Genomic DNA, 25,289 nt, shown 5'->3' with positions numbered 1-25,289 from the left:
TTTCAGCTTGTGAAGGATTATTGTATCTTGACTACAAAAGATTTTGAATACATCACTTTCAGCACAATTATTCCATGTTATCGTAACGCTGAGACTCAAGTCCTAAAATTTCTTTCTTCACAATTCCTTTCAAAATTCTTAAAGAAATAAGAGCACTGGAATTTAATAATCATCTTTTCTGTTACAAGTTCAGGTATATGTAGAAATCGATACAAATGCCTATTTATAGATTAGATAAAGGCCACAGTAAAAATAGTTTGCCTTTTGATGTAAGAACCAAATTCTGTTCAGAAGAAAGTAGTAAGAAAACAAAAAAATTCCAGCCCTGAAGAGTGAATTTCTACCAACGCAATAGCCATACAGCTATTGACATGAAGTCAGTGCTCATACAGGGTTGCCAGTGTCATTACTGATTCTTTTCTCTCCTGGCCAATTCAGACTCCAACTCCAGGCACAGCAATAGCTCACTGTGCCAGGCAGGGGGGCAGTTTTCGTGCTGCAGTGTCTTCTCTCATTACCTTTAGTGGTGGAGGCTGCATTTTTCCAGAATTGTACTGGCCTGCTTGAGTTGCAAACACGTGTCCAGCTAGTGGATCCCCGCAAAACGGCTCTGGATAAGGAGGACTGGTCTGGGTGCAATTACTGCATCCACTGTCAACAGATTCTGCTTGCCAGCTCCTAAAGTCAGACCAACGCAATAATTTCACAGGTGTTAAAAAACCCCATGCAATTATGCCTTACATTTACATATTACATTATCTAAGCCAGTTTATAATTTTAGAGTATCATTTCTCCAATAAAAAGATGGCATTTTCAACAGGAGAACATAGCACACTTGCATTTCTGCAAACGCAAATAGGCAAACACATTTCAATGAAAAAAATTTACCTTTCCTAATTTTCTTAAGGTGTGTGTTCTAGTCTTTATAACACTACTAAGAAAGCAATAACAAAAAGAACAACTCAACTCATGTAACAAACCAGGAGTATCATTAGGAATTAAACTGCAACCCTAACAATGTCCCCTCTCACCACTAAATTTCCTCCTGTTTGTAGATCATGATATAACAGAATTTTATACATGGGAGGAGTATGAGTATTCTGAGATTTACTCCCCTAACAGGGAGCAAATCTCAGAATAAGACCTACTGTTTTTTCTGCTTTATTTCAGACTATACCCATAGTGTAAATAACTCTGAGAAAGTATTAGTTATCACCTGTTTGATGATATTTAAACCATTTTTACCTTTCTGATATGGCTTCTGCCTGATCTTCCTTTCTTTCCATCTCCAAGATTTCCTCCTCTGTGTACTCCAGTTTCACTCTCTCTTCTGCCAGCTCTCTCTCAACTGCTTCCAGCTGGGCAGTGGTCCTAGCTAACAAGGCTGTCACTGCATCCTGAAAGGTAAATTAAACTTTAATTAAAACTGTTTGAACAAACCAATGTATTTAATGCATATTATTCAGAGAAAAAATAAAAACAAAGCCATCATATGTTCCTTAAAAAACAAAACTAAAAAAACAAACCACAACCAAAAAAATCTGAATCATGAATATCAACAATCAAAAGTATGTGGTGTTCAACTTGTCACAGAAACTGGGCAGATGTGACTTGACTGTGGAGCATCATCCAGCAAGTTAGGTCCAAAGAAACCTCTGGGGGTCACCTGGTTTGATGTGCTGCTCAAACCAAGCCTGGCATCATAGCCAAGTCAGGCTGTTCAGAGCCCAGTCAAGGGCTGAAAACATCTCCAAGGATGGAAATGATACAATCTTTCTTGACAACCTCTTCATGTGCAGTGGCAGAAATTTTTAATGTGTTTTAGCTGGACTGGAAACACGCATACAAACATATACAGGGTACTGTTTCAAGCACCTGCCCTGACATGATCTAGTTTTCAATTAGTCTTCTAAAATCCAGTTCTTGCCCCAAGAGTTAAATCAAGGTATCACTTCCGGTGATAACTCAATAACCTGCACCCAAGGTAAGATCACAATCACCCTGATGGTCAAATAAAGTAAACAAATCACTTTTTAGAGCCATACTGTTTTAACTGTAGTTACATTTCCAGAAGACTGAGGAATACTGTCTTCACATTGGTTCTTGGTCTTTGTTCTCTGGGGCTCTGAACCAGTGAAGATCTGAACAGGGTACCAGTGAAGCTGCATCTCACCAGAACTCTCTGCATCTGTCAGGTTTATCTGAGCAATGCCCTATAAAAAACAAAAAGCATTGACCACAATAAGATACTTATACTCTGCAAGATAGACACCTTACCATTTAAAGAGTATTTTACTTAAAGTGTAAAACTCCCACTTCAATAAATACCACTGTCTCTTAAAAAGCAACTGTTTTGTTCTGTTGTGTTACGATGTCTAAGATTCTGAATTTCTTGCCCCTTCATTACTAACAGGAATAACTGGAGTAGACAGTCATTTTTTTAAAGTTGAAAAATAAAATTTGTATGACTGATGTAGATATAAATGACACCTGATGGCTATTAATATTTTATTTTAAAACCCTTCCAAACTACATATCTGATTTCAATATTTGCTTAAATTAATATCACTTTAATAATATTACTTTAATTGGAGGGGCTTTTGAGGTAACTGTATTCTGATAGTCTTCCATTCTCTGGCCCTCAGAGGCATCTTTCAAATGGAAATAGAAGTGTTGTGTGAACCAATTTTTTTACTGCCTATTTATATCAAAAGGTAGTCAAATGGGCTATAAAGCCATTTTTCTACTTTCCAGGCCATCCTTGCATCTCCCAGATTCAGGCAAAAATAGTTTTAATGGAGATTTCCCACTAAAAGTATCTCAAACTTTGAAGTGGCCCTACTCCATCAGAGCTTATGTAAGAAATTTCTCAGTTGATATTCGCCCAAATGATAACAGCTGTGAACAAATCCATGCTGCCTATTCCTATTTATTTGTTTTTTTCAAACAGTTCACTAGCTAGACCTACCAATGGTTTTATAACAGTCAGCCTTTAAGTAATGATCTTTGTTTCTCTGTCTATTTCTGCAACCTGTTCATTTCCAGTCTAATGAGCCATATGCTAAGAACATTTTCTTCTGTATCACTGGAATAGTCCTGTAAAAATGGCTTTCACCTCTCACACGTCAAATAACTGTATACAATGATTCTAACAACAAAGGCATTAGGAAATGTAGACAGAATCTGCTTTCTACTTTAAGCAGGTAAAGAAACAGTTAATTAGAAAACAATAATAAAAAAAAAATCATTACATTGTTTTTCCAAGACAAATGTTCCCTGGGGCTCTGTTTAAACAGGTGCATAGAGGACAATGGAGAAAAGTTTTTGAGACTAACAAAATAATTTGACATGGGGAAACAGCATGTTACTGAGAAAGTCATTTCATGTCAGTATATCAGAGGCTACAGAGATGGCATTTCTTTTTTCTGTGTAACATAGATGTCTTGTAATTATCTGCTTGCTCTGATGCAGTGCAAGATATAAATGTATATCAAATACACTTTTGTATCACAGTCGGAAATGTTTAAGACACACTGAGTTTAGTTCAAGAGGGAGAAAGTAAAACTGTTTTCCTGCCAGCAATATTGGAAGAAGCAGAGGCTAACTCTTAAGATACCTGACGCTGCCCTATACACTGCACGTATTCGGCAGCAAAGCAAATCTGCCAAAGAAGCTGCCTCTACAAAGGGAATCAGTAATTCCTGAGTGATTGAATCCTGGTGAGTAGAAAATCACCATCAAACTCAATTAAGAACTATCAGTGCTGAAAGGAGTAATTAATGTTTCATGTCCACCTCAAGATTCAGAGCTTACTCAAAAGGATGAAGAAACCAAGGTGAGTCTGCTAGAGGAATATCACATGACTGCTCTGATGAATTTGTTAACAACTTGGATGGCAGAACAGTAAAAATATTTATGAATATCTCTGTGATGTCTGACAGAGGTCTCTTTATGAGAAAACAATCAGGATTTAAAAATCATGCTGAAAAAATGGGACAGATGTTCTGCAATTAAAACAAAAAATGCAAAAAAAAAAAAGTTACATTCAAGAAGAAATCAAATAAATTAAGCCACAGGGAATAATTGGTCAGGGCTGTAAAAGATGAGAAACTGGGAATGAAGCAGCAATGCCAGGTGATTGCAAGAAAGGCATTCATACTTCTTTTATGTTTTAACATGAAATATATATGCTAATCATGGAAAATAACAATTCCCTTATCTCAACACTGACAAGACCGCCAGGAAAGAAATAAGCCAACTGAAGGCAGAAAAAGATCTTTCAACTGTGCAAAGCATAAGAGTAAAAGGTTGAGAAAATGGAAAGACAATGCCCACAAGTGCAGTACATTTATTTCTTTAAAACTGAACTATTTCCCTGATTTTTTTTTTTTATATATATATATATAACTTTATATAAATTAGGACAAACTCCAGTTTGCCTTTTGCTTAGGAAAACATTACAGTGGCATAACCTAATTGAAAAGAAAGTAGGCATCAAGAATTTGAGAAATAAATGCATTATTAAATAGATGGGAAAAACTGTAATCTCAGTGGAAGACATCTTGAAAGATAGAGGCCTTGTTGACAGGCACCATCACAGCAGCTCCAAAGAGAGGCAGCAGGTAGCAAATGATTTCTCGATTTGAGAAAACACTCATTCTCAAATTACAGCTGAAGAGAACAATGATCATAACGTTTAAATACTCCAATGCACCTCTCTTAAGAAACTGGCACTGTTTCTCTGTTTTTGAGTAGTACTGTTAAATTACCTAACACTATGTTACCAATTACTGTTGATAAAGATACTTCTGACATAACCAAATTAAGACTGAAAGAGAAAAAATACCTACCAAGAAACCTGAAGACCTATTTTTTTCTGGTGACTCAATAACAGCACTTAGAATAATAGCACGCAAAACTTAGACGCACTTGTTTCAATAGAAAGATACTTTACACTTAAATAGCCATTTAGCTTCCCAGAGGAACAGGATACACCATTACAAAGCATTTTACACCAATATATCCAGCCAGTTCTCGAGATGCTTTCTCTTTAATTACACTGTAGACAAAACTTCCTACTGCAGACAAGATCTCGGGTCCAATTCTATCAACATTAAGACCCCTATTTATATGAGATGCTACTTAGATTTAAAGGTGGATTAGCAAACACACATTCTTGACCAGATCTGCTCAAATAAACACCTCTTATCCACAGCCCAGCATGACACTGAGATGCCTATACCTCTTAACGTCTTTGATAGGCTTAAAATTTTTTTTCACTACCCCATTCAAACCCCCCACTGCAAAGACAACCCACTCACTTCAAAATAGCCAGGACATCAGCCCCAAGGCAGATTTAGTTATGCATACTTGTATTTGACAATAGCTAAATGAAGCTAACATTTAACACACCTGAAGTTAGCACAGGATATCTCAATCAATTTAAAGAAAAAGGCTGAGGTAACAGAACTGTTCCAGCGCCACTATTATACTTCAACAAAGTTATGACTGATGTAATAGCAGTCCTCTTCATCCAGTGTTACGTAGTAACAAGGGGTCTGTATTTGTTACTTTTTTAGCAGGAATCTATTTGAAGGCTACAGATTCCTCACACAGGCATTATAGTATGCAGAAACCGAAGTCTTTAGCAAACTGTAATCTCAAAGCCGTCAGATGAAGTCTTTTTTAAAATCTCGCCTCTTTATTTACGGAACTATACTTATATACGGGAACAAATGGACACGTTAGCATGTAACTCCATCAGAAGTTCCTATGGAAAAATTAGGTGTTTACATTCTCTTTTTAATCTTAAAAATTAATTCCTCAGGTAACTTTAGTTTCTCATATCACATGGCTTTTAAGAAACAACCACTTACCAATAGTTCTTCTTGTTGCTGATGATCAACTGAACAGATATACAGCTGAAGTGATTTTAATTTCAAAACACTTGAGTGCACGGGGATTCGGAACACTTCATTAAATATTAACGGAATTTGGAATTCCAAAGCTCTCGAGCAGTAAGTGGTTGGTGTGCCTGACTCAAGTGGTGGCAAATAAACTCTCACATGACTGGGAACAGCAAAATAGACAAATAGCACAATTCAGACAAAGAAAGCCATTTTGCATTTCTCAAAATCAAGCTAAGCAAAAACGTCAGTTAACTTCAACATTAATAATCTACCTTGAGATCACCTCATCACCAGAATTTACTCTGCATTCCAACACAGATCTGCAAAGCTGATCTCAAAATGCTTTTTTAACTAAAACTTTTCTTTTTAAACTTGGTGCTTAAGCAGAGGCACCAAGTGGCACTTGAGCTGCCCTGAAGTATCTAAGACATCTAAAACAAACTAGCACTTATAAGAGGATCTGTGGGAGCGCTCCAGAGAGTCTCCCTCTGAGCAGCAGCAGCTGGAGGCCAGGTGCTATGCTATGCTATTTCAAATGGAAATACATGCCTATGTTCAGGCAATTGAATTGTCCCCTAAGTGTCACCGATCCATTTCTTCCACCCATTAAGCAACCTTTTTCCCACCTTAAAAAATTAAGAAATTTAGATGGCATATCTACTGTCTCAAAAGACAAATTTAAATAAGTGATACCGTATCATTTAAGACTCCAAGCTAAACCAAAATCAACAACCATTTTCATCTGACAGCATAAGCAGCAGAGCTACTTAGAGAATTGTTTCCACGTTCTCCCTGTCCTGACTGCTTGCCAAGCCCCTGCAATATCCTATTCCTCTCCTCATGCCAGCAAACAGTTTCATGCAATTGTGTTGTGACCCAGATTAGAAAATTTATCTGGGTTAAAAAAGCTAACCCAGCTAAAAACCCACAAAGAATTCAGGATTAAAAAACCCCACTCCAGCTCAGAGGTTTACTCAAGTTGACAACATGGCTGCAGGAACTCTAATGCCACCACCAAAGAAGGGCTCACACTGGCAGGCAAATAAATGGTTAGAGGACAACTGGAAGAGCTCCTTATGGTGGAACTGCAGCACACTGGACTGTGGAGCATCAGTTGAACAGATTCTTGTGCTGTAAAAAGGCAGAGATCCAGCTCCTCTGCTCACTGGCTGCTGCAGGCTAAAATTCCCCCCAGCTGCTGCAGTATGTGATTCCATCAATGTACAGTTGCAGAGAGGAGTTTATTAAACTTGATAAAAGCTTCTTCTGCTTTCTGGTAATAGAAACTTACTTTTTGACTAGACTAAACAATTCACTCTGCAGCAATGCAATTTCTCGATTCCAGCAAAGGTAGGATTGAGAAGGATGAAGGACAGAACTGCATTTTGAGTCAGATGCCCAGTTGCCTTGATGACAATGTCCAACAAACCCTCTGGACTAATCTTTTCCTTTGGTGACTCTACTTTACTACTTTCTTCAGATGATGCTTAATTCTTTTTCTGATGACAAGGCACATGGCTGAGTACTACACAATACTCACATTTCTCCCTATTATATGCCCTTGCACCAAAACAGAACAAAAAACCAACACTGATGTACTGGCCTACATGAAGAATTTCCACTGCACTTTTGCAGAGTTAGCATGGTGAAGTTCTCAACAAGAATAATTCATTCAGAGAGATGTATTTCAATTTAAAACTTCCAAACAAATGACTTGTTTTACAATATAATAATGTTATGATACCTCCATTTTCAGTTTTCAAACAACCTCTCCCAGAGATAAAGATCAACAATTTTTACATGTTGAATTTCTTTAAAATACACTAAGATACATATCTCTAGATAAAACAGTGTTTTTTGACAACATTTATTATTTAAGAAATATTTCTTAGAATAAACTATGTTCTATATGTGATACAAAATTTGAAAAAGTAGTACAAGCTGTCAGAGGTTAAAAAATTCAATCTTTTGTACTGATTCTCAGCTAGTACTTGTGTTAATATCTTCTTTCATGGACACTCAAGGAGAGCTGTACAGGACACAAAAGCAGATTCTTTGTTGCTGTTTGCATGTTTTCTGGTGCGGTTTTCTTTCTTAAAGATTAAAGGCAAGGTATATCTCTTACTGATTAATATAGATGTTGCCATAGGAATTGAGAAAAATACACTAAGTTTACTCTGGAATATCACAGATATTTTTGAACAAACTTTCCTCTGCATAATAAATAAGAAAGAACACAGACTACACTTGTTACCTGAACACTGTGATGCAAATTCTATAAAAGGGATACTTTTGTGACCAAAAAATTAACGCTTTCCTCATGGAAATTAAGACATACCATCTTTTCCAGAAATGGCTTAATTTTGAATGAAACCAAATAAATCTACGGTATTTTAACTGCAGCATAAAACAAGCAATGATCAAACTCTGGGTGAAATTTAAGCTTACATTTTGCAGTTTTCTTTAACAACTAGACTAGTAAAGTTCTTCAGCTGTAATACATGGACTAGCAGACATTCACTTCCACTGTCATGCCTGGAAAATAAATTTTCTGTGTTAGTCACCAATCACTGATACTTTGCTTAAGAAATAAAGATGAAGACTAAACAGATCTAAAGAATGTAAGAGCACACTTTGTTAAATTTCTTGCACAAACTAGTTTCAATCAAAAGCATTAGCTACAGTAACAAAGTTAATAGAACTAAGTGAATTAACATTATTCAGCTTGAAAATAACAACTGGCCTTCCTATGCCTCTTAAAAGCAAACAGGTTTTATCAAATAAATTCCTTACTTTAAACAGTTATAACATAGGAATTTGTGTGTGTGCATGTGTAACAACATATCAGTTACATTAGACAAATCCATCTGCATTATTTTCATGGGCTATTGAAAACAAGTTAAAAAATTCTACTCTTTCAAACATCAGCATGGATTATGAAATGCCACTAACAAACCTGGCTGATATTTTTAAAAACTTCCAATCTTAGGAATTAGTTTCCAAGGGGCAGACAGGATTCTGGAGAGCTAAGATACGATATCCTGTCTTGCATGACAATAATCTGCCCTTCCCCAGGCTGCTCCCACTACCAACAATAGCATGCCACAGGCACAGGATTTCAAAGATGTATTTTACAGCTGGGACTGTACTGTGTCTCTTCACCTGTGATTTTCCTAAGGCAATCCTCCTTTATCTGGCACTAAAAGATCTCGCCTACTGAGACACATCCCCACACCCACATTAATGGCCCAGACAATGAAAATAAATGCTACTGAAAGAAGAAATGAAGGCCCTTTTTATCAGTCAGCATTGAAAGGACACTGAATGAACTTTGGTTAAAGCATATCCCCAATATAAAGTGGCACGTGACTGACTAATCTGTACATCCACTGAACTTTGACTGTCAGCACAGAAACGCCTTAAAAATACCCACTGTGATTCATTTTATTAAAAAGTTAAAAAACATAAGCATGAAAAGAAGTGAGCAATTCCTTAAAGTAGAGATGATAGGGAAAAAGAGGAGTAATTACTCACAGAAATCCAACATGTATTTGTGGTTCTTCATTACTGGCAGCATCACCATAAACAGGCTCTTCCAGATCTTCATTCCTGCAGGAACAGAAAGTACTGTAAACTACATGGTGACCTAAGCTGCTGAATGATGAACTAGCATTTATTCTGTGATTTGTGGATATAAGCAATTATTTAGCAATACAGGAGGGACTGGTAATGTAGAAGGAATTGAAGTATCTATATAAAAACATACAATAGTAGTAATTCACAACAGTAAAAATTTAGGCTTTAGAATTACTCTTTCAAGATATTTAGGTTAATATTTATTTTGTCTTCCATTTCTCTTTAGCATCCCCAAACCTGATCTTCTTCCCAGTTACTGCCTCCTGCATTAAAACAATTGTTTTAAGTAACATGTCTACATCCTTCTTTCCACGTCCAATCATTTGGTGAACCTACATATTTTTAGAATTTTGGCAGTTTGTATGTTTCTTCCTTGCAGTTATACTTCTTCCACTATCTTCCATGATACTCAGAATTGTCACACTCTGTATAATTTTATTTTGTTATAGATGGTTGAAATAAAATTACTGATATATGACTAACAGGATGAGAAACTGTCTTTCAAGGGAGATACAATGTTAAAATACCAGCGAGAATGAAGCAAAAGGGACTTGGCACTTTAAGATGACAGTGGACTGCATGTAAAAAGCTTCTTTCCTTTAAAACATGCAATCTAGTAGTTTTATGTTACTAATAACTAGCAATTTTGAAAGGCTACACATAAATTCACAACTAATTCTTTTGGGCTGTGTGGCAGAACAGGAATATTTCCAGCTTACTATGCATTTATACACCTGACCTTTTGCTTAAAGCTTCAAACACGCCACTGTCACTAGCCAGTGAATGATCTGAGAGACATGCTGAAACTCGCCTGGCTCTCCTCTCCGATCTTCTACCACTGTCTCCTCGCAGAGTTACAGCTGCCATGGAGAAAAAAAGGGAGAACAACATCAGCTCAAGGCACCTTCTTCAAAATTAAACAAGGAACATGAATCAGATCAAAGCTAGCAGAAAAACAGCACAAATGCAGTTCACTGATTTTTCTTCTACCTTCAAGTTAAAAGCCTAGAATAGGATTGACCGGAGATTTTCTGCGGGAAAATTAAGGAAGGAAATTTGTGGCTAATTGCTCTGTGACAAGACTAAGTATAAACCAATTGCATTGTTACTAAATGTTTTTCTGGTAGAGTAATTCCTTCCTAAAGGAAGACTTACATTAATTCACATATGTACCCATGATACCCTAAGCTTTTCAGATTTACTTACTGAATATACAATAGGTTGAAAACAAACACAGAGCCTAATTCTTTTTTAAAGTTATCAGATAACACAATGTGAGGTTTTGTTCTCATTTGTTTCCTAATACAAAGTCTCAAAGCATACTGTTTATACCATCACATAATAGCAGCTTTTATTTACAGTTTGAGAGGCATTATCAAAAAGAACCAGTGTTTTCCAGCTCACTCAGACCACTGGGGTATTTTTCCAAAATCTAGATGAATTACTTTGAAAACTGACTGGGGGAAGGAGGAAGCAATATTCAACCTCCTTTGCCACCCTTCCCCGAATCACTAGCCACACAATAAATAGCAACTCAGCAATCACTTTCATGTTGTAAATGTACCAACAAAATTATATTATACACTGGGTTTTGCACAAGCAAGTAGGTATAGCAGCTACTGATCCTATAAAGTATGTGCACAAGCAGTAACGTTCAAGAACTGCATAGGAAAGGCTTCAACACTTCAACAATAGCTCCTAACTTGAGGCTGTTTTCCTTTGAGTCCTAGAGAAAACCACTAAACAGACTCGTGAAGTGCAGTTTCTTCACTGTGCAGGGAAGAACATTTATCCTCTTTTGCTTAAGGTTCAATGACTGTCCTCAAAACAGGAAAGCAGTGGCAAAGAGATGGCACTTCCAAAGTGCAGAAAGCATTTTATTTGCTTCTGCTCATGCTTACAAACTTAAGACAGCATGGAAGCATTGACAATTTCAGCAGAGTGACTTCAGCACAATGCATGGGAGACAAGGACCAGCTGACATACACAGCTTAGAGCCCCAACTAGGGATGAAGCATGTCTTACTAGAAGTAACAACTTGTTAAGTACCACTGTTGAACATTATCAAAAGGCATCCAAATTTATTTCTGACACCTACTCAGTAAGTTTCCTTCCGCAGAATACCAGCCACAGCCTGCAGAATCCAGCTGAGGTACAGGGAGCATCCCCTCCGTGCAGTACCCACCTCACCTCCCACACAAGCACCACCAGGACAGGACATGAGGACAGGAGAACTTGATAAAAGTCTTCCAGATCAATGCAACCATGCTGCTGCTATCCACAAAAGGCTCTGGCTAAGGTCAGCTTTAACCCACTGTCAAACTGGCAGAGAAGAGGCACCAAGCACAGCAGGTTCTGCACCAGCCCAAGATACATTCCTGTTACCATACCACTAACAGCACAATGTTACCAAAGGTGTTACAAAAATCACCCAATGCTATTTGGAGCTAAAGTTCCTATATATCAGCAGAGCCAGTTCTCTGTCCTTTGGATTCATAAGTAGCCCTATGAACCTCTCTTCCAAATTCAATTAAGGATTTAGTCAGCTCCAGGTATGCAGGAAATTTATTTGCTGGCTAGTGCAGCCCAATCTGTACTAGTCTCTGCAACCAGAGAAAGAACCACCATTCCACTCCATCTCCAGTTAGAGTATCCCACCCTTCTGTACATCACACATTGTGCAGTGCTACTCATGACATCCTCACCACAAATGAGAGCCAAGTTCAAGTGAGCACACAGAAAGCAAAGAACTGTATTTGAACCACACTCTACTCTGTATCACTTGTACAAAAGTGGTGATTTGGGGTTGTTTTGATTGGGTTTTTTTGTTTGCTTGGTCGGTTTGGTTTTTTTCCTTTTTTTTTTTTTTTTTTTTTTAAAGGACTTTTGATTTTGTAAGCCTACCTCACTGTCTGGTATTTATGGATAATATTCTGTCACTGGTATTTACGAAGAATCAAAACTAGCAATCTGTAGAGACATCTACATATTAAAGCTTCTCAAAAATTTTGCGTGACTGCAAAGAGGTTGAACTTCACAAAAGTGTGTAATCTCTTTTTAAAGTTCTCCTATGATTTCTGTACTAATTTCAACAAGTTACACTAAGATGACTTATTTTTTGTAAATAAGCCCTTGGCTCACCCCTACAGTGAACACTGTATAAACGTAGCAGAGGAAAGATCTTGTGGGCTCTGTCCTTGGGAGGCTCATGTTCCCAGCTTGGCTGGAAGGAAAAGCTGGTCTCAAGCACCAGTATAATAAAATGAAAAATTGACACATTACAGCAATGTATTTGCTCACTGTCTGCAGACCACGGAAACATTCGATAAGCTCTGGACAATCACACCAAATTTGGGAGAGATGTAAACACCAGAATATGCCTTTGATGGGGAGGGGAGGAAAACTGGTCAAGACCAAAGACACACCAAATTTTCGTTTAACAAAAAAAGTTTAGCACAGGTTACAGACTTTGCAATGCTGGACGCTAAGGAATTGTTTAAAAATTAGGTTTCTAAAACAGACCTTTATCTCCCATTTTCTTATTTAAATAACAAAATCAATAAACAATATATATGATTTTCCAGAACTACTGTGTGCCAAAGCTTGATAAATATAAGGCAGCCCTGAATAAAAGAACATTCTCATTGTCATTAGTTGAAAAAGTGAACTTCAAAGGAAATTTTGCTGCCCAAACTTCCATTTGCTAAAAAATCATATAAATAAATCTAAAGCATGTTTCACAGGCTTAGGTGACTACAAATACTGCACGTCAGCTCAAAATGCACTAATAAAAGAGTAGAAGACTCTCATAAAAACTAATCAGAGACAAAAACAGACCTTACCTACCGTACCACTGTCAGGCATTACTATTATATACTAAAGCTGAAGGTCAAAGAACACTTTCCCCAGGAGTTTAACTACAGCTGTGAATGTGTTGTTTAGTTGACATAGCAAAAAAATTAAGTACGCCGTAACGATTAAACAGATACAGCAAAATGTCAAACAAAACCAAATGCAGCAGAATCTCCTGTTCTCTCTCATGCAACTCCAAAAAAAGAATCCAAAACAAAACAACCCACCCCAAAACAAAACAACCAACACATCACACAGAAAAACACACAATAAGAAATTTCAGGTTCACTTACAGTGAATTTTTCTGTTGTGCAGCATGAGAAACAAGACAAAAAGCATAGTGATAAATCACCCTTTAGATCACTGACAATATTTTATAAACAAGAGATTATTTAGGCATTAAAAGAAATTTAGAATTTGAAAGATTTGGTATATAGAAGAGATAGCAAAGATATTCAAGCCCAGTATTTCATTAACATGTTTCCTCCCACTCCCATCTTTATAAATATGATGGATTTAACTTATCAAGCATATTCCCTCCATTCACACATGAAAACTTATTTCACAATGTGACCCTGTGACAGATGCTGAACAATAAAATAGCAGATCAGCAACTGAACAACAAAACTGCAGTTCCTGAAGAACCCCTTGAACTTGCTCAAGTGCTGCATCAGTGCAAAGTTCATGCAGTTTATTCAGTGTTAACCCTCCCAGCCCCCATTATTTGCAAATTACCAAAATTACCTCACACTTTGCCTTGTGAAGGACCAGGCAAAGGTTTGCCAGAACCAAGACCTCCTGTTTGTGCAGCATAGCATTCTGCTGCCAGGCCATCGGGTGGCAGCAGCAGGGCACACTGCCTGGTACCTCGGAGAACCCCCAAATCCCCAGCATCTGTGAGCTCCCAGCTCTGACACACAAGCTGCATGCTCCATCCAATTCTTTCAGGAAAAGAGGACAAATCCAAAATACTTTCAAAACTTCCAACTGCTACTTGCAAACAACTGCCTTTCAATTCCAAGCCACTAGCTATTGAGTGTGGAACTCAAAAATAGGCAAAAATCAGAAAGGTTAGATTTTTTTAAAGTAATTGTTTCCAAATGCAAATATTAAAAATAAAAAAGTATCAAAAGAAGGCTAACTGGCTGCTTTTTAACCATACATTCTTCCTCAAAAAGAAACACAAAACACGCTGTTGTACACAGAGAAAAATCTGTAACTTCTGGACTAAGAGTTGGACACTACAGCATTGACAGCAGGTTAAGCACAGAGGTTTTCAGACAAACTTGAAATGTTTCTCAGTAGAGAACTAACAAAAGGAAAATCAAAGCAGGAAGCTGCCCTTCATCCTGTATTGCTGCCTAGGCCCTCACACTAGGCCTTCACTTCTAGGAAGTACATACAAGCTATAAATGAACTACTTAGATATTTTCACTTACCACAATGGGTGAAGACATGCTGTTGTCTGATTTGAGGTTTAAAGAAAGTCTCTTCACAGCACTAACTTAAGAACAAGTTTTCATGCTGGTCTCTGGAATTCTGTTTATTTTGGTCTGAAAGCTACAATATGGGCACTAGAAATGTTTACAGCTAGCAAAAGTAAATTCTGCTGCAGTATCTTCTGGCAGTACTAGCTGCATTAAGGAAAGTAGGTGAGTCTAGTCTCAAATGCTTTTGAACAATACAGGCTTTCTAGCACTGTGGCAATGTTTTCTCTTTAAAAATGAAAACCTGAAAGGTTTTCTGTAAATACCATCAATGTTCCTTTGTATTATCACTTGACAAATAAGATTTTGGTAGGGTAATATGATCCATTCTCTGGTTATAGTACATAATATTCCTGACATCAAGAGTCCCAAGTGCAACATTCTACACAATGCTAACACAGGATTCTGGATACAGAAATGGGATGGAATTCACAAAACTTAATATTAAACTAAACTCTAAAAGCCTTTCTCTACTAGTGTGGTTTTATTAAAAAAATGAGCAAGCCAACACACAAAAATGCTATCATGGTTATCTTTTTCATATTAAGAGCAGTTCTTCATTTGGCTGGTCAAAACAGAAAAATAAATTTGTCAGGTTCCTGTATGCTTAGGCTTTTAATTTTGTTTCTTTTTTCAAAAGTTTTCTGTTTCCTCTTTTGATTTCTCTAATTTATGTTTCTTAACTGCAGTGCTTCAGAAGCTCCTGCCAAGGCAAGCTAAAGCGAGTCCATCAATCTGACAGTCCAGCGGGAAAGGAAAACTCAACAGTGCCTGTGCTGTGCTAACTGCACCCATCACCCCCCTGCCATCAGAGCACACACAGCAGCTCAGAAACAACCGGCCAAGCAGACACACAACATCTCACACATCCCCTACTAAAGATGCTCCTTTGCTGATGAAGCACCTACTCGTGTGCACTGGGCACTCACGACAGACTTGCCACTGTGGCTTCTGCTCCATCACAGAGCTTGGACAAGGGAACCCAGGCTGGAGCGTGTACAAATTCAGCATGTAGTCAGCCAGCCTTCAAGCACTGTCAGAAGCATCATCTCGTATTTTGTGTTTGAGTTTTTTTGTAGGGGATAGTTGTTGGTTATTTCCTATCTCTCCTGGGTTTGTGTAGCTTTCCATTATCAGAATAAAGGCAATATCAGCCTTTATGGGGGCCTCAGAAGTAATTAACCCATACTTTTTCTCACTAATACTTCACCCATTCTTGCTAGGCTACGCTCCAATGAAAGTCTATATTCCATTCCCTTTCTTCCTGTCAATTCACTGCTGTTTTAAGATCTATTCACAAGGATTTCTCTAATCTTTCACCTCTTTGCCCTAAAACTAGTTGGGGTTTGGGGGATTTTCTTGTGTTTTGGTCAGGCTTTCAACAGGTAGCACCTACCATGCAATGTTTACCTGAGAGTAGTAAAATAAGCCTAACTCAGGAACAGTCTCTACTGTGCTGGCATGCTTAGGTCTGTGTGACATTTTCTAAGACAATGTGGTAATATCCATAAACTCACCTCCACCAGTTTGCACAGCAGTCAGGTGTGGTCCCATTTCTCGCAGCCCTTCACTGTCCAGAGGGTAAGCGGACGTCTGAGATGAGCTCGTGCCTTGTGCATCATCGTCACCCAAGGCTGTGGTCTGAGCCCTGAGCATTTCCAGGGCTCCTATGCCCGCCATCTCCTCAAAACCTTCTGACATCTGAGCCAACGGAGAATCTCGCGACGCAGAGAGAAACGGGGTGTCCAGAGGCGAGCTTGGAGGGGACAACGATGACAAGGAGGACCGTGATGACAGGGACGCCAGCGACTGCGGGGTATCCAGAGATCTCCGCTGCTTATTGAAATTCAAGTGTACAACGGGATCAGCATATGGCACATCCTTTGTGAGAGACTCGAAGGGAATTATGTCAAAGCGCAAATGCTGCCCGTAGTCTGTAGCGCTGTCCGATTTGTCGTACTGGGGAAGGCCATAGATGTCCGTGAAGCTGACTGAGCTGAGGGAGCCTCTGCTGGAGGCCAAGGATCCTCGACTGGAGGCCAAGGATCCCCTGCTGCTGCCAGAGGACATGGTGAGGGTGCTAGCTGACAGACTGTGGCACGCAAAGAAAGAGAAAACACAAAAATGCGCTTTCAAATATAATCAGAACCGCCGACGCAGACATTAGAACACTAATCCAGATTACACAAGCAATTTTACACGTATTCGGTATGGTGACATGAAAAGATGATCTGGCATTTTAAAGTCTAGCTCACGTCTCTTGCCCTGGTCTCAAGCACAGCCCTGACTGGAGCAGTACATGTGACAGCCAGATCAGGGCTAAGTGCCAGAAGACAACAGTCCAACAGCATGAGCCTACTCTTTCCTCTGACATGGAAACAGTTGCAATTTAGCAGAAAAGAGGCCAGGGCAGGCTCTAGCTCAGCAAACTCAATGTAAAGCCAGGAAAGATAGATTACCATGATCCAGCTCAAATTTACAGTAATGATTGGTCATAAACAATCCAGGGAGAAATGCAAAGGGATTTGCAAAGTCCTAACAAACTGCTGTGTAAGCCTCACCCTCACACATTTTTCCAATGCAAAATACAAAGACTTTAGGATGAATCCTATTCTACTTCCTCTTACCATTCTCAGTTGAGGGGAAGAAGAATATTAGTGCCAGAGAGAGATGAAGTGAGACAGGAACTGAGCTTTTCATGCTGCTATGGTGTTAAACTGAGGAATCCCCAAGAGCTGCATCTCAAAAGGCAGCTGTGAATGTGAATATGCAAAACATTCTGGACTTCGTGTGGGCCTTAACACATCCTTGTATTCAAATAGCAAAATTTTGTCAACTTACCAAGGATCAAAACCCCCTATCTTTGAAGGTATCAGAATATTAAGAACCCACAGAATTTAAAAGAATGTTATATGCCCATAGTAAAACTGTAACAACATTACAACAGATTTTAAGATCTTACCTCCTTTTCAGAAATTAAGGTAACATATAAAATTCCCACTAAATAGCCATCACTAAAACTATTTATAAAGCTCCATCCAAATCATCACATTCCACAAAGCAAAGTGTATAAATGTAATGAAAAATTAATTTACTTGGCATACATACACAGAAGTATGAAAAGACAAACCTCATATGTTATTAATATTCTTCTCTGCTGTAGTTACTTCAAAACCTGCTGGTTTTACATAACTTACCTTTTCAACTGGGAGTGTAAATATGAGGTTAAACGTGTAGCTTCTTCTAGTTGCATAAGCAAACAATTTCTCTTCTCCTGTAACAGTATCCTGTAATTAAATACATACATATTACTATTTTCTTAATCACAGTAGTGTTCAAAAAATCCTAGGAGCTTCCCAAATGTGGAAAAACATCTATGCATTGAAGTCTGGAATATTAAAAAAAGTTGCACTGTTTAATGAAAAGTTTTAATTTATGCTGCTAATATGCAGTGATGGTAATTCCAGCAAGAACACAAGAACCAAGGCTCCAGGAAAATTCCCTGACAAGAAAAGCAACAGAAGCACAATGTAAGAGTCATGATGCTGAAAATACCTTACAGCAATTAGCATAGTCATAAAAAATCCTAGGTAAAAATATCATACTCTAAAAGATTTTTTTCTCTTGCATCAACCTGATTCTGCTATTAAAATACTATGCCCTTCCACCTTGTCATTAATAAATAAATAAATAAATAAATAATTTCCAAGACAATTGATGTAAAATTTAAAAAATAAAATTTTTGAAGGACTTCTGTTAAGCATAACCACCAACATCAAATTTAAGCTCTGATTCTATGTGTTCTAGGTGCATTTATTTATCATTATATTTAAGCAGGTGATACAGCATCTTGACTACTACCTTATGAGAAAAATCTCATGCTGCAACTTATTTTTTGCTCATTCTATTAACAAGCAGCTGAAATGCTGAATACTACTGCCACAACACAAATGGAATGTAATTTTAATGCCGTTAATCTCATACACCTGTAAGACATCTTAAATTCAGTATTCTGATATTATTTCAAAGAATAGATTTTATCTACCATCTACTCTTTTTCTGGATCCAGAATTATATTCCTGATGTTTTGTTTTTCGAAGTCCAACCATTAAACTTCAAGATAATATCAGGGTAGTATTCTGGTTTGTGTTGCACATTTTGTATGTGCAGAGAAGTTACAGCTCCAGCCCTACATCACAAGGCAGCCGGAAACTCTGGGACTCTGACAGGCAGTTTAGAGAAAGCAGATCAAAGTTATTAGACTGCCTCAGACCTTTCTCAGCTGCAAAGACAGCAGTTAGAATTCAACATATTAATGAAGAGGACTTAAAAATCAACAGAAAGGGAGTTCTCCTGGATAAAACAGCAGCTCTCAGGCTTTTCTCCTGCCTTTGTGCACCCCAGGCCAGGTTAAAAAGGAAGGCTGCAGCTCAGCTACAAACTTACACCACATAGGCACTGCATGCAGGAACCAAAAAAAAGTACAAATAGACACAAGAAACTTAATCAATAAGTTAAAAAAGCCTGCAAGGGAAAGCAGAGATACTCACACCATCTACTGTAAAAAACCCCAAAATTTAGGTACCTACACTCCACAGTGATCAATGCTGCAGGGTTGGTACCTGTGCTGAAAGGTAAGAAATGCCTCCAACTAAGGCTGTCATCCAATCTTAACAAAAACAACATCATAAAAAAAACCAAAAAGCAATGTAACCCCCACCTTTGTCATTCAGATTTTAAGTTCTTTTTGATCTGCACATAACTCAGTGCCTTTAAAACTCAGTAACAGAAAAGAAGTGTTAATTATTTAAGAAACACCTTTGTATTTCACAATTAGAACAAAGTGGAAATACAAAAGCAGAATTAGGAATATTTTTAGTTATTTTGAGTCTAAAACAAACAAAAAAATCACTGCTACTAATGGTTAAGCTTTCCTCCAATTTGTTTTACAAAAATAGAGTGCTCATCAGTATTATTCTAACTTCTGTTCAACTTTCTGCTAGTATTTGAAATATCAAGTACCACAGTGGAATGCTGGTTTCCACAGCATGAACTCCATGGAAAAATAGCTTGACCTTCTTGCCAACACAGTATGCACTACCTAACATGAGAGCCCAAAAATAACAAATAAAACTTACTACATGACAGAGTAAAGTGAACTCCCTTTTCTGTCAGTTTAAGCTGGAAAGGCAATGTAACGATATGGTAAAAATTGCAAAATATATTACACTGACCTGCAGGCTGGCTGTGAATTTTCTATTTATTGCCTGAATTTACTGTGTGAAGCATTTTCAGTGAAACTGAAGTTGTCAAAATCTGTATGTGGAGAGCGCTTTCAAGTATTTTTAAGGTGTCTTAATTGTGTAAATATTAACCTTTACACAGATCACATTAAAGAGGGTTCTTGTAGGTTTTCCTGAAGTGTCAAAGCTGAGGTTTTACAACTATTTTTGAGAAGTAAGAACAAGTAGTTTCTTGCTTTCTCTGGAAGCAGTCTATGGTAAAAAGAGATTAAGAGGTTTTGTCCTTTTCTCTGGCTGCAGGAAAAACTAGGCAACTTTGAAATAAACACTGTGTTTCCATTAATATGTTTCTGGGTTATTTATTTTATGTATAACTCGATTTTTAAGTTTGCTTACTATGTTCTCTAAATGTCAGAATTGGGATGTGTTCCCACTGCTGAGATTGCAAATGAAAAGGAAATATTGTATATAAAAGGCAGCAAAACCATAACCATTTAACTTTCCTGTTATAAGGTAGAAACTAAATATAGCAAAGGATCTTTGTTCTGATGCTTTTAGAGATGACTTCTACTCCACTGCCAAGAACAGAAAAATCTTTCACTATCCAGGTACTGTTATTCAAGTCTCTATTATCAGACAATATCACTCAGACCTTTTCCAAGCATCTTTCAAGATTCTATTCAGATTTCTTCTTCCTATTCAGAATTTTTAGATGAATGAAAGCTAACTAGTCGACAACCCTGCAACTCTGCTTCAGAAAAGTTCAAGGCAGAATTAACTAGTGACAGAAGCAGTCTTCTCCTTTTCTGAAACTACATTTCTCTAGTAACTTATTTTTTCCTCAAACACAATGAAATTCCCTACTCTTCCTTTTGAAGCTACCTACATAGAGCTCATGACAGAGAAGAAAACAATTCAAGTTCCCAAACCTTTCGGTGGCCCCATGAGCAGACGTTGCTCGAGCTCGCTGAATTTCATCCTCCAAGCGTCTTTTTTCTTCCTCCAAACGTGCAATGTCTTCTGGGGATCGCCTCTGCTGACTGATGAGCTGCAGCTCCTGAAGAAGAGCTTCCTTCTCTTTAATGAGCTGAAGACGGTCCCTGTCCGCTTCAGCCATTCCTGGCCAGGATTCATTATCCAGCAAGGCCAGCTGCTGCTGTATATTTGAAACTCTTTAAAAGAGGATAAATATATTTCAAAATGCAGAAAAAGACAAGAGGAAAAATATCAAAACATGAAGCCTGTTGATGCTCGTGATTTTTTTCTCCTAAATATCAAACCAAGAAAAATTAGAGGAGTCTGGGAGGATTACTGGTTTCTGGGTTTTGGGGTAGATTTGTTTTTGGAGGGTTTTGTTTGCTTGATTGGTTTTAGGTTTTTTAAAAATTGTTTTGCGTATTTTTAAAACGGTAAACAACTGCAAGTGTTCCTACATGTGCAGATGTGCGAGAACTACAGTGCTTTTACCTACTGTATGGACAACATCTGTCTTCACAGCTTTCTCATTTTGTAATAAATCAATTAATATTTTAGAGCTCGAGTTTACTGCCTGTACAGCTGATGAAGCTGAACGTTTTTTTCACTCCTCATTCTTTGACAATCAGATCTTAAATTGGGAATTCAAAAGTGCAGTAAGAATTTGAAGAAGCTGAAGGTGAGACACTTAACTAGTGACAACAGGTGCATACAATCGTGTCCCACCTCATAAAGGAATGTTTCAATGGGCCAAAAATACTAGGCTACCCTAAATGACAACAAATTTTTAAAGCTGCCATTAAAACAAAAACATCAGTCTGGAAAAAAGATTTACTGGTCACAAAATACAACTGGCTTTAGATGACTCTATCACAAAAAGATGCAATTAAATAAGCTAACTTGTTTTTTTTTTTTTCTGTAGTATGCTTTATAGTTAAAATTAGCATCTTTTATCACAATATGCTGTACCATTACATGAAACAACAGTTTTAAGAATAATTCCACAGCTGACATTTTAAAGAAATGTTCTTTTAAAAACAAATTTTGAACTCTTATTAATATTACCAAGAACACTAAAGCCTGACATTTCACAAATGCTTCTTTAGGCATAAGAGGGAGAACACTTATTGCTAGATATTTATGTTTGTCTTGCAATGAAAATTTAGACAACTTAGAATGTAGCAGTTAAAATTAGTGGTAAGTAAGAGAAAATGGTAGCCTTCTGATTTTTGAACATTTGAAACTCAAGAACGGTACAACACTTCTGCAGTTTACACATCAGCTTCATCTTCACTTTGAAATGTTAGCATTCAAACAAAGATCAGTTCCTCTAGAAGATTACTACCCTTTAACTAACTAACTAACTAACTAAGTAAAGGCACTTTCAAGCTGGCCATAAAAGTGGGATGTAGTTCACTGGTTTCATTAAAATAATCTTTTTAAAAAATATCTGGTAAGAAAGAAAATTAATAACAAAAAAGCAAGGTAAAGGCACATAACACACAAGCCAAAGATTCACAGTTTGATAACATGATTATAAATAAAAGAAATGCATAGACATGACAAAGGCAATATCTCCCCCATCTGAAAACAAAACTTCATGCAATAAGGTTTATCTCCTACTGACATCTGGGAAGTATTTGGCCATCTTATTACCAGGGGAAGGAAATAAACTACCAATATAAGTAATTTTGCAGTGACTGCATCCATATAAGAGTAAGAATTTCACTGCCATTTCCCCCCCCCACACCTTAGATTTCATTTCAGCAAGTAAAGAAATTGGGTATTATGTCACATTTTTGTCTAAAGCAGAATACTTTACCAAGCCCTTCACTATCACTTCCTCCTCATTGCATTAATAACCAACTTCCTGCCAATTGCTACTGAAAGCACCACTGTGGATCAATACACAGTCTACACAGTTCACGCTTCAGCTATTGTGCATGGATTCCAGATGCAGCTTCCTGAAGAACACCTCGCCCCACTGACCAAATGTCAGGGCCAGGATCCCTTCTCTCCCCTACCCAGGCTGCTCTGCTGTTAAAGATTCAGTAAACACTCCTGAAACACATACAGCTTGATTTTCAGGTGTTCAGAGCCAAATGAAACAAAGAGGGACTCAAGATCCTTTCAACAGAATCACAGAATTCCGGTACAATTGAGTTATCACAGCTTGGCAAGCGAGTGTGAATCAGATGAGCCTGGACTGATTGTGTTCATAAGCTTTTACACAGCTTGTGGACAAAAGATGAGATTCAGCTGAAGTCTCTGTGTTTCTTCATAAGACGGCTGAAGGACTGACCCCTTCCTTCATTTCAACACTCTCAATTGTTTTGCTAGTTATTTTACGTTGCAGGGTGAGCTGGTTAAGAAGCAGACCACGAGCGCAAATGAACACTAATGGAGGCAAGGAAACAAGGAAGAGAGAAGTATGATCAGGGAAGAGATCCCCCTCTTTCAATGCTAGTAAATCAGTGATTCCACTTGCCTTTGGAGTAAAACACCACCTTCACTAAATACAGAAGGTTTTAATTTAGACTCTTGAGCTTGCTGAGAGCACGTAACTCCCTTTGTATATGACATTCCAGTTTAAAGTTTGTTTTTTCCCTTCAGTTTCTGTTATGGTGATGCTTTGAAAGTAGGAAGTTCTCATACAATAACTTAATTATACTGTTATTAAAGGGGGAAAAGTACTGCTGTGGACAAGGTTTATATCACTGAAGAGTTCCAAAATCTGATTAGGTATTTACTTTGATTCCCCCAACGCTCTTAAACTGTTTCTACAGTTTTCCCTTTATACAAAGAAAAAGCAGGCACAAAATACTACATAATGCAGGAATCTGTTGAAGTGCCAATAAGCCTGTTTTCTGCAACCTCTATTTCCTGCACATGAGTGCAAGTTTCGGGGCAATTTTGTTGCTTGCTTTCCACTGGGGAACCCCTCTGAATGGTAAGTTGTTCCAAGAAGCTACCAGTGACAAACTTTTTAATATTTATCTCCTTAGCTAGAAGACATCCTTAAGGCTTTTATGGTCTCATTCACTCAAAATTACGAAAAAAATCTGAGTAGTCACATTTAGTTATACTCAGAACTTAGTAAAAAAGTCCTCTTAAGTATGTTCTGTAACTGCAATCTGTCTCCTCAAACACAAACTTTCCTTCCAATCACAACAAATACATAAATAAGCCATTTCACTCTGCTTGCCTATGCCAGATTACATCCGTACTACACCAGCCATTCTCACTGCTGCTGTGTTGGAAGAAAATGGCTGTTGTCAAACTCGGTGCATATATTAACCTGCCTTAAAACATCCACATCCACAGATTCACATAGATTGCAACCTAAAATGGAAAAAAAAAAATTAAGATCCTTTATGAAACCTCTGTTTTCAAATACATTTTTCCTTCCTAATGAGTATATTTAAGATACTATTTTTTAACTGTAGTCACTGCAAAAGAGTGCTTTTATCTGGCTTAATGTCAGATACTGAGGTCCCTACCAATCCAGCAATTTAACATATTCATGTGGAATAAACTGTTAATTTTAAGCCATCAACATTCCAGGCATTTTGCCCATTCCCATCCTTGCATAACAAGTGCTGAGGAGCTTGCATTCCTCACTGGAGTAGGTGGTATCAAATGACCCTAGGTAGGCAGGCCAACTTGCTGCTTCATTCAGTATTTAAAAATTTCACATGGAGATGAACATGACAGTTCCTGTTAAGGGAGGGGCACAGATGGGATGACAAAGGTTTAACCTGATGATGATCCTGAGCAAACACTGACTTGAAATGGCACACTTGCCCTGAAATGGCCATACCAAAGTATCTAGAATCATGTCTCACTCAAGATAATGCAGACACAGCATGAGATCAGTAGAGTCAGTAGTTTACTATACAAACTACATCACAGGAAAAAATAGGCATGTATTTTCAAAATTTAATTAGACATAATTTAATTAAATTTAGTAGCATGTCTGAATCATTATAGCTCTACACAGCTCCCTCTCTCCCTGACAAAACAGGGCAATCCTTCTGTCAATGAAAATACCTGAGGAACCTTAAAGATTTTGTTAATTGCCAGAAAATCACTTTCAAGGCTGATATATGAATCCAGCACTAATGAAGTTATATTGCTGAGCTCAAGAGGATATTTATTAGAGCATAAGAAGTGAGTAAAAATCACTT

General features: G+C 37.7%; 1 protein-coding gene across 1 annotated transcript in view; it reads right to left on the bottom strand.

Moving 5' to 3' along the window:
* The window catches only part of WWC3 (WWC family member 3), a 98,548-nt gene that overhangs the window by 7,457 nt on the left and 65,802 nt on the right, over positions 1–25,289 (bottom strand). Inside the window, exons 9-18 of the mRNA XM_040055602.2 lie at positions 21,057–21,299; positions 18,082–18,171; positions 16,402–16,976; positions 10,285–10,405; positions 9,444–9,518; positions 8,358–8,444; positions 5,877–6,069; positions 2,046–2,213; positions 1,246–1,397; positions 519–678 (exon numbers count right to left, since the gene is read on the bottom strand). Coding sequence (XP_039911536.2) covers positions 519–678; positions 1,246–1,397; positions 2,046–2,213; positions 5,877–6,069; positions 8,358–8,444; positions 9,444–9,518; positions 10,285–10,405; positions 16,402–16,976; positions 18,082–18,171; positions 21,057–21,299 — 1,864 coding nt within the window. The remainder of the gene's footprint in view (positions 1–518; positions 679–1,245; positions 1,398–2,045; positions 2,214–5,876; positions 6,070–8,357; positions 8,445–9,443; positions 9,519–10,284; positions 10,406–16,401; positions 16,977–18,081; positions 18,172–21,056; positions 21,300–25,289) is intronic.

Source organism: Hirundo rustica, chromosome 2 (assembly GCF_015227805.2).
Source record: "Hirundo rustica isolate bHirRus1 chromosome 2, bHirRus1.pri.v3, whole genome shotgun sequence".
In the NCBI taxonomy this organism is placed as follows: domain Eukaryota; kingdom Metazoa; phylum Chordata; class Aves; order Passeriformes; family Hirundinidae; genus Hirundo; species Hirundo rustica.
The sequence above is the reverse complement of the archived record's forward strand: the minus strand, read 5'-3'. Positions and strand labels throughout refer to the sequence as shown.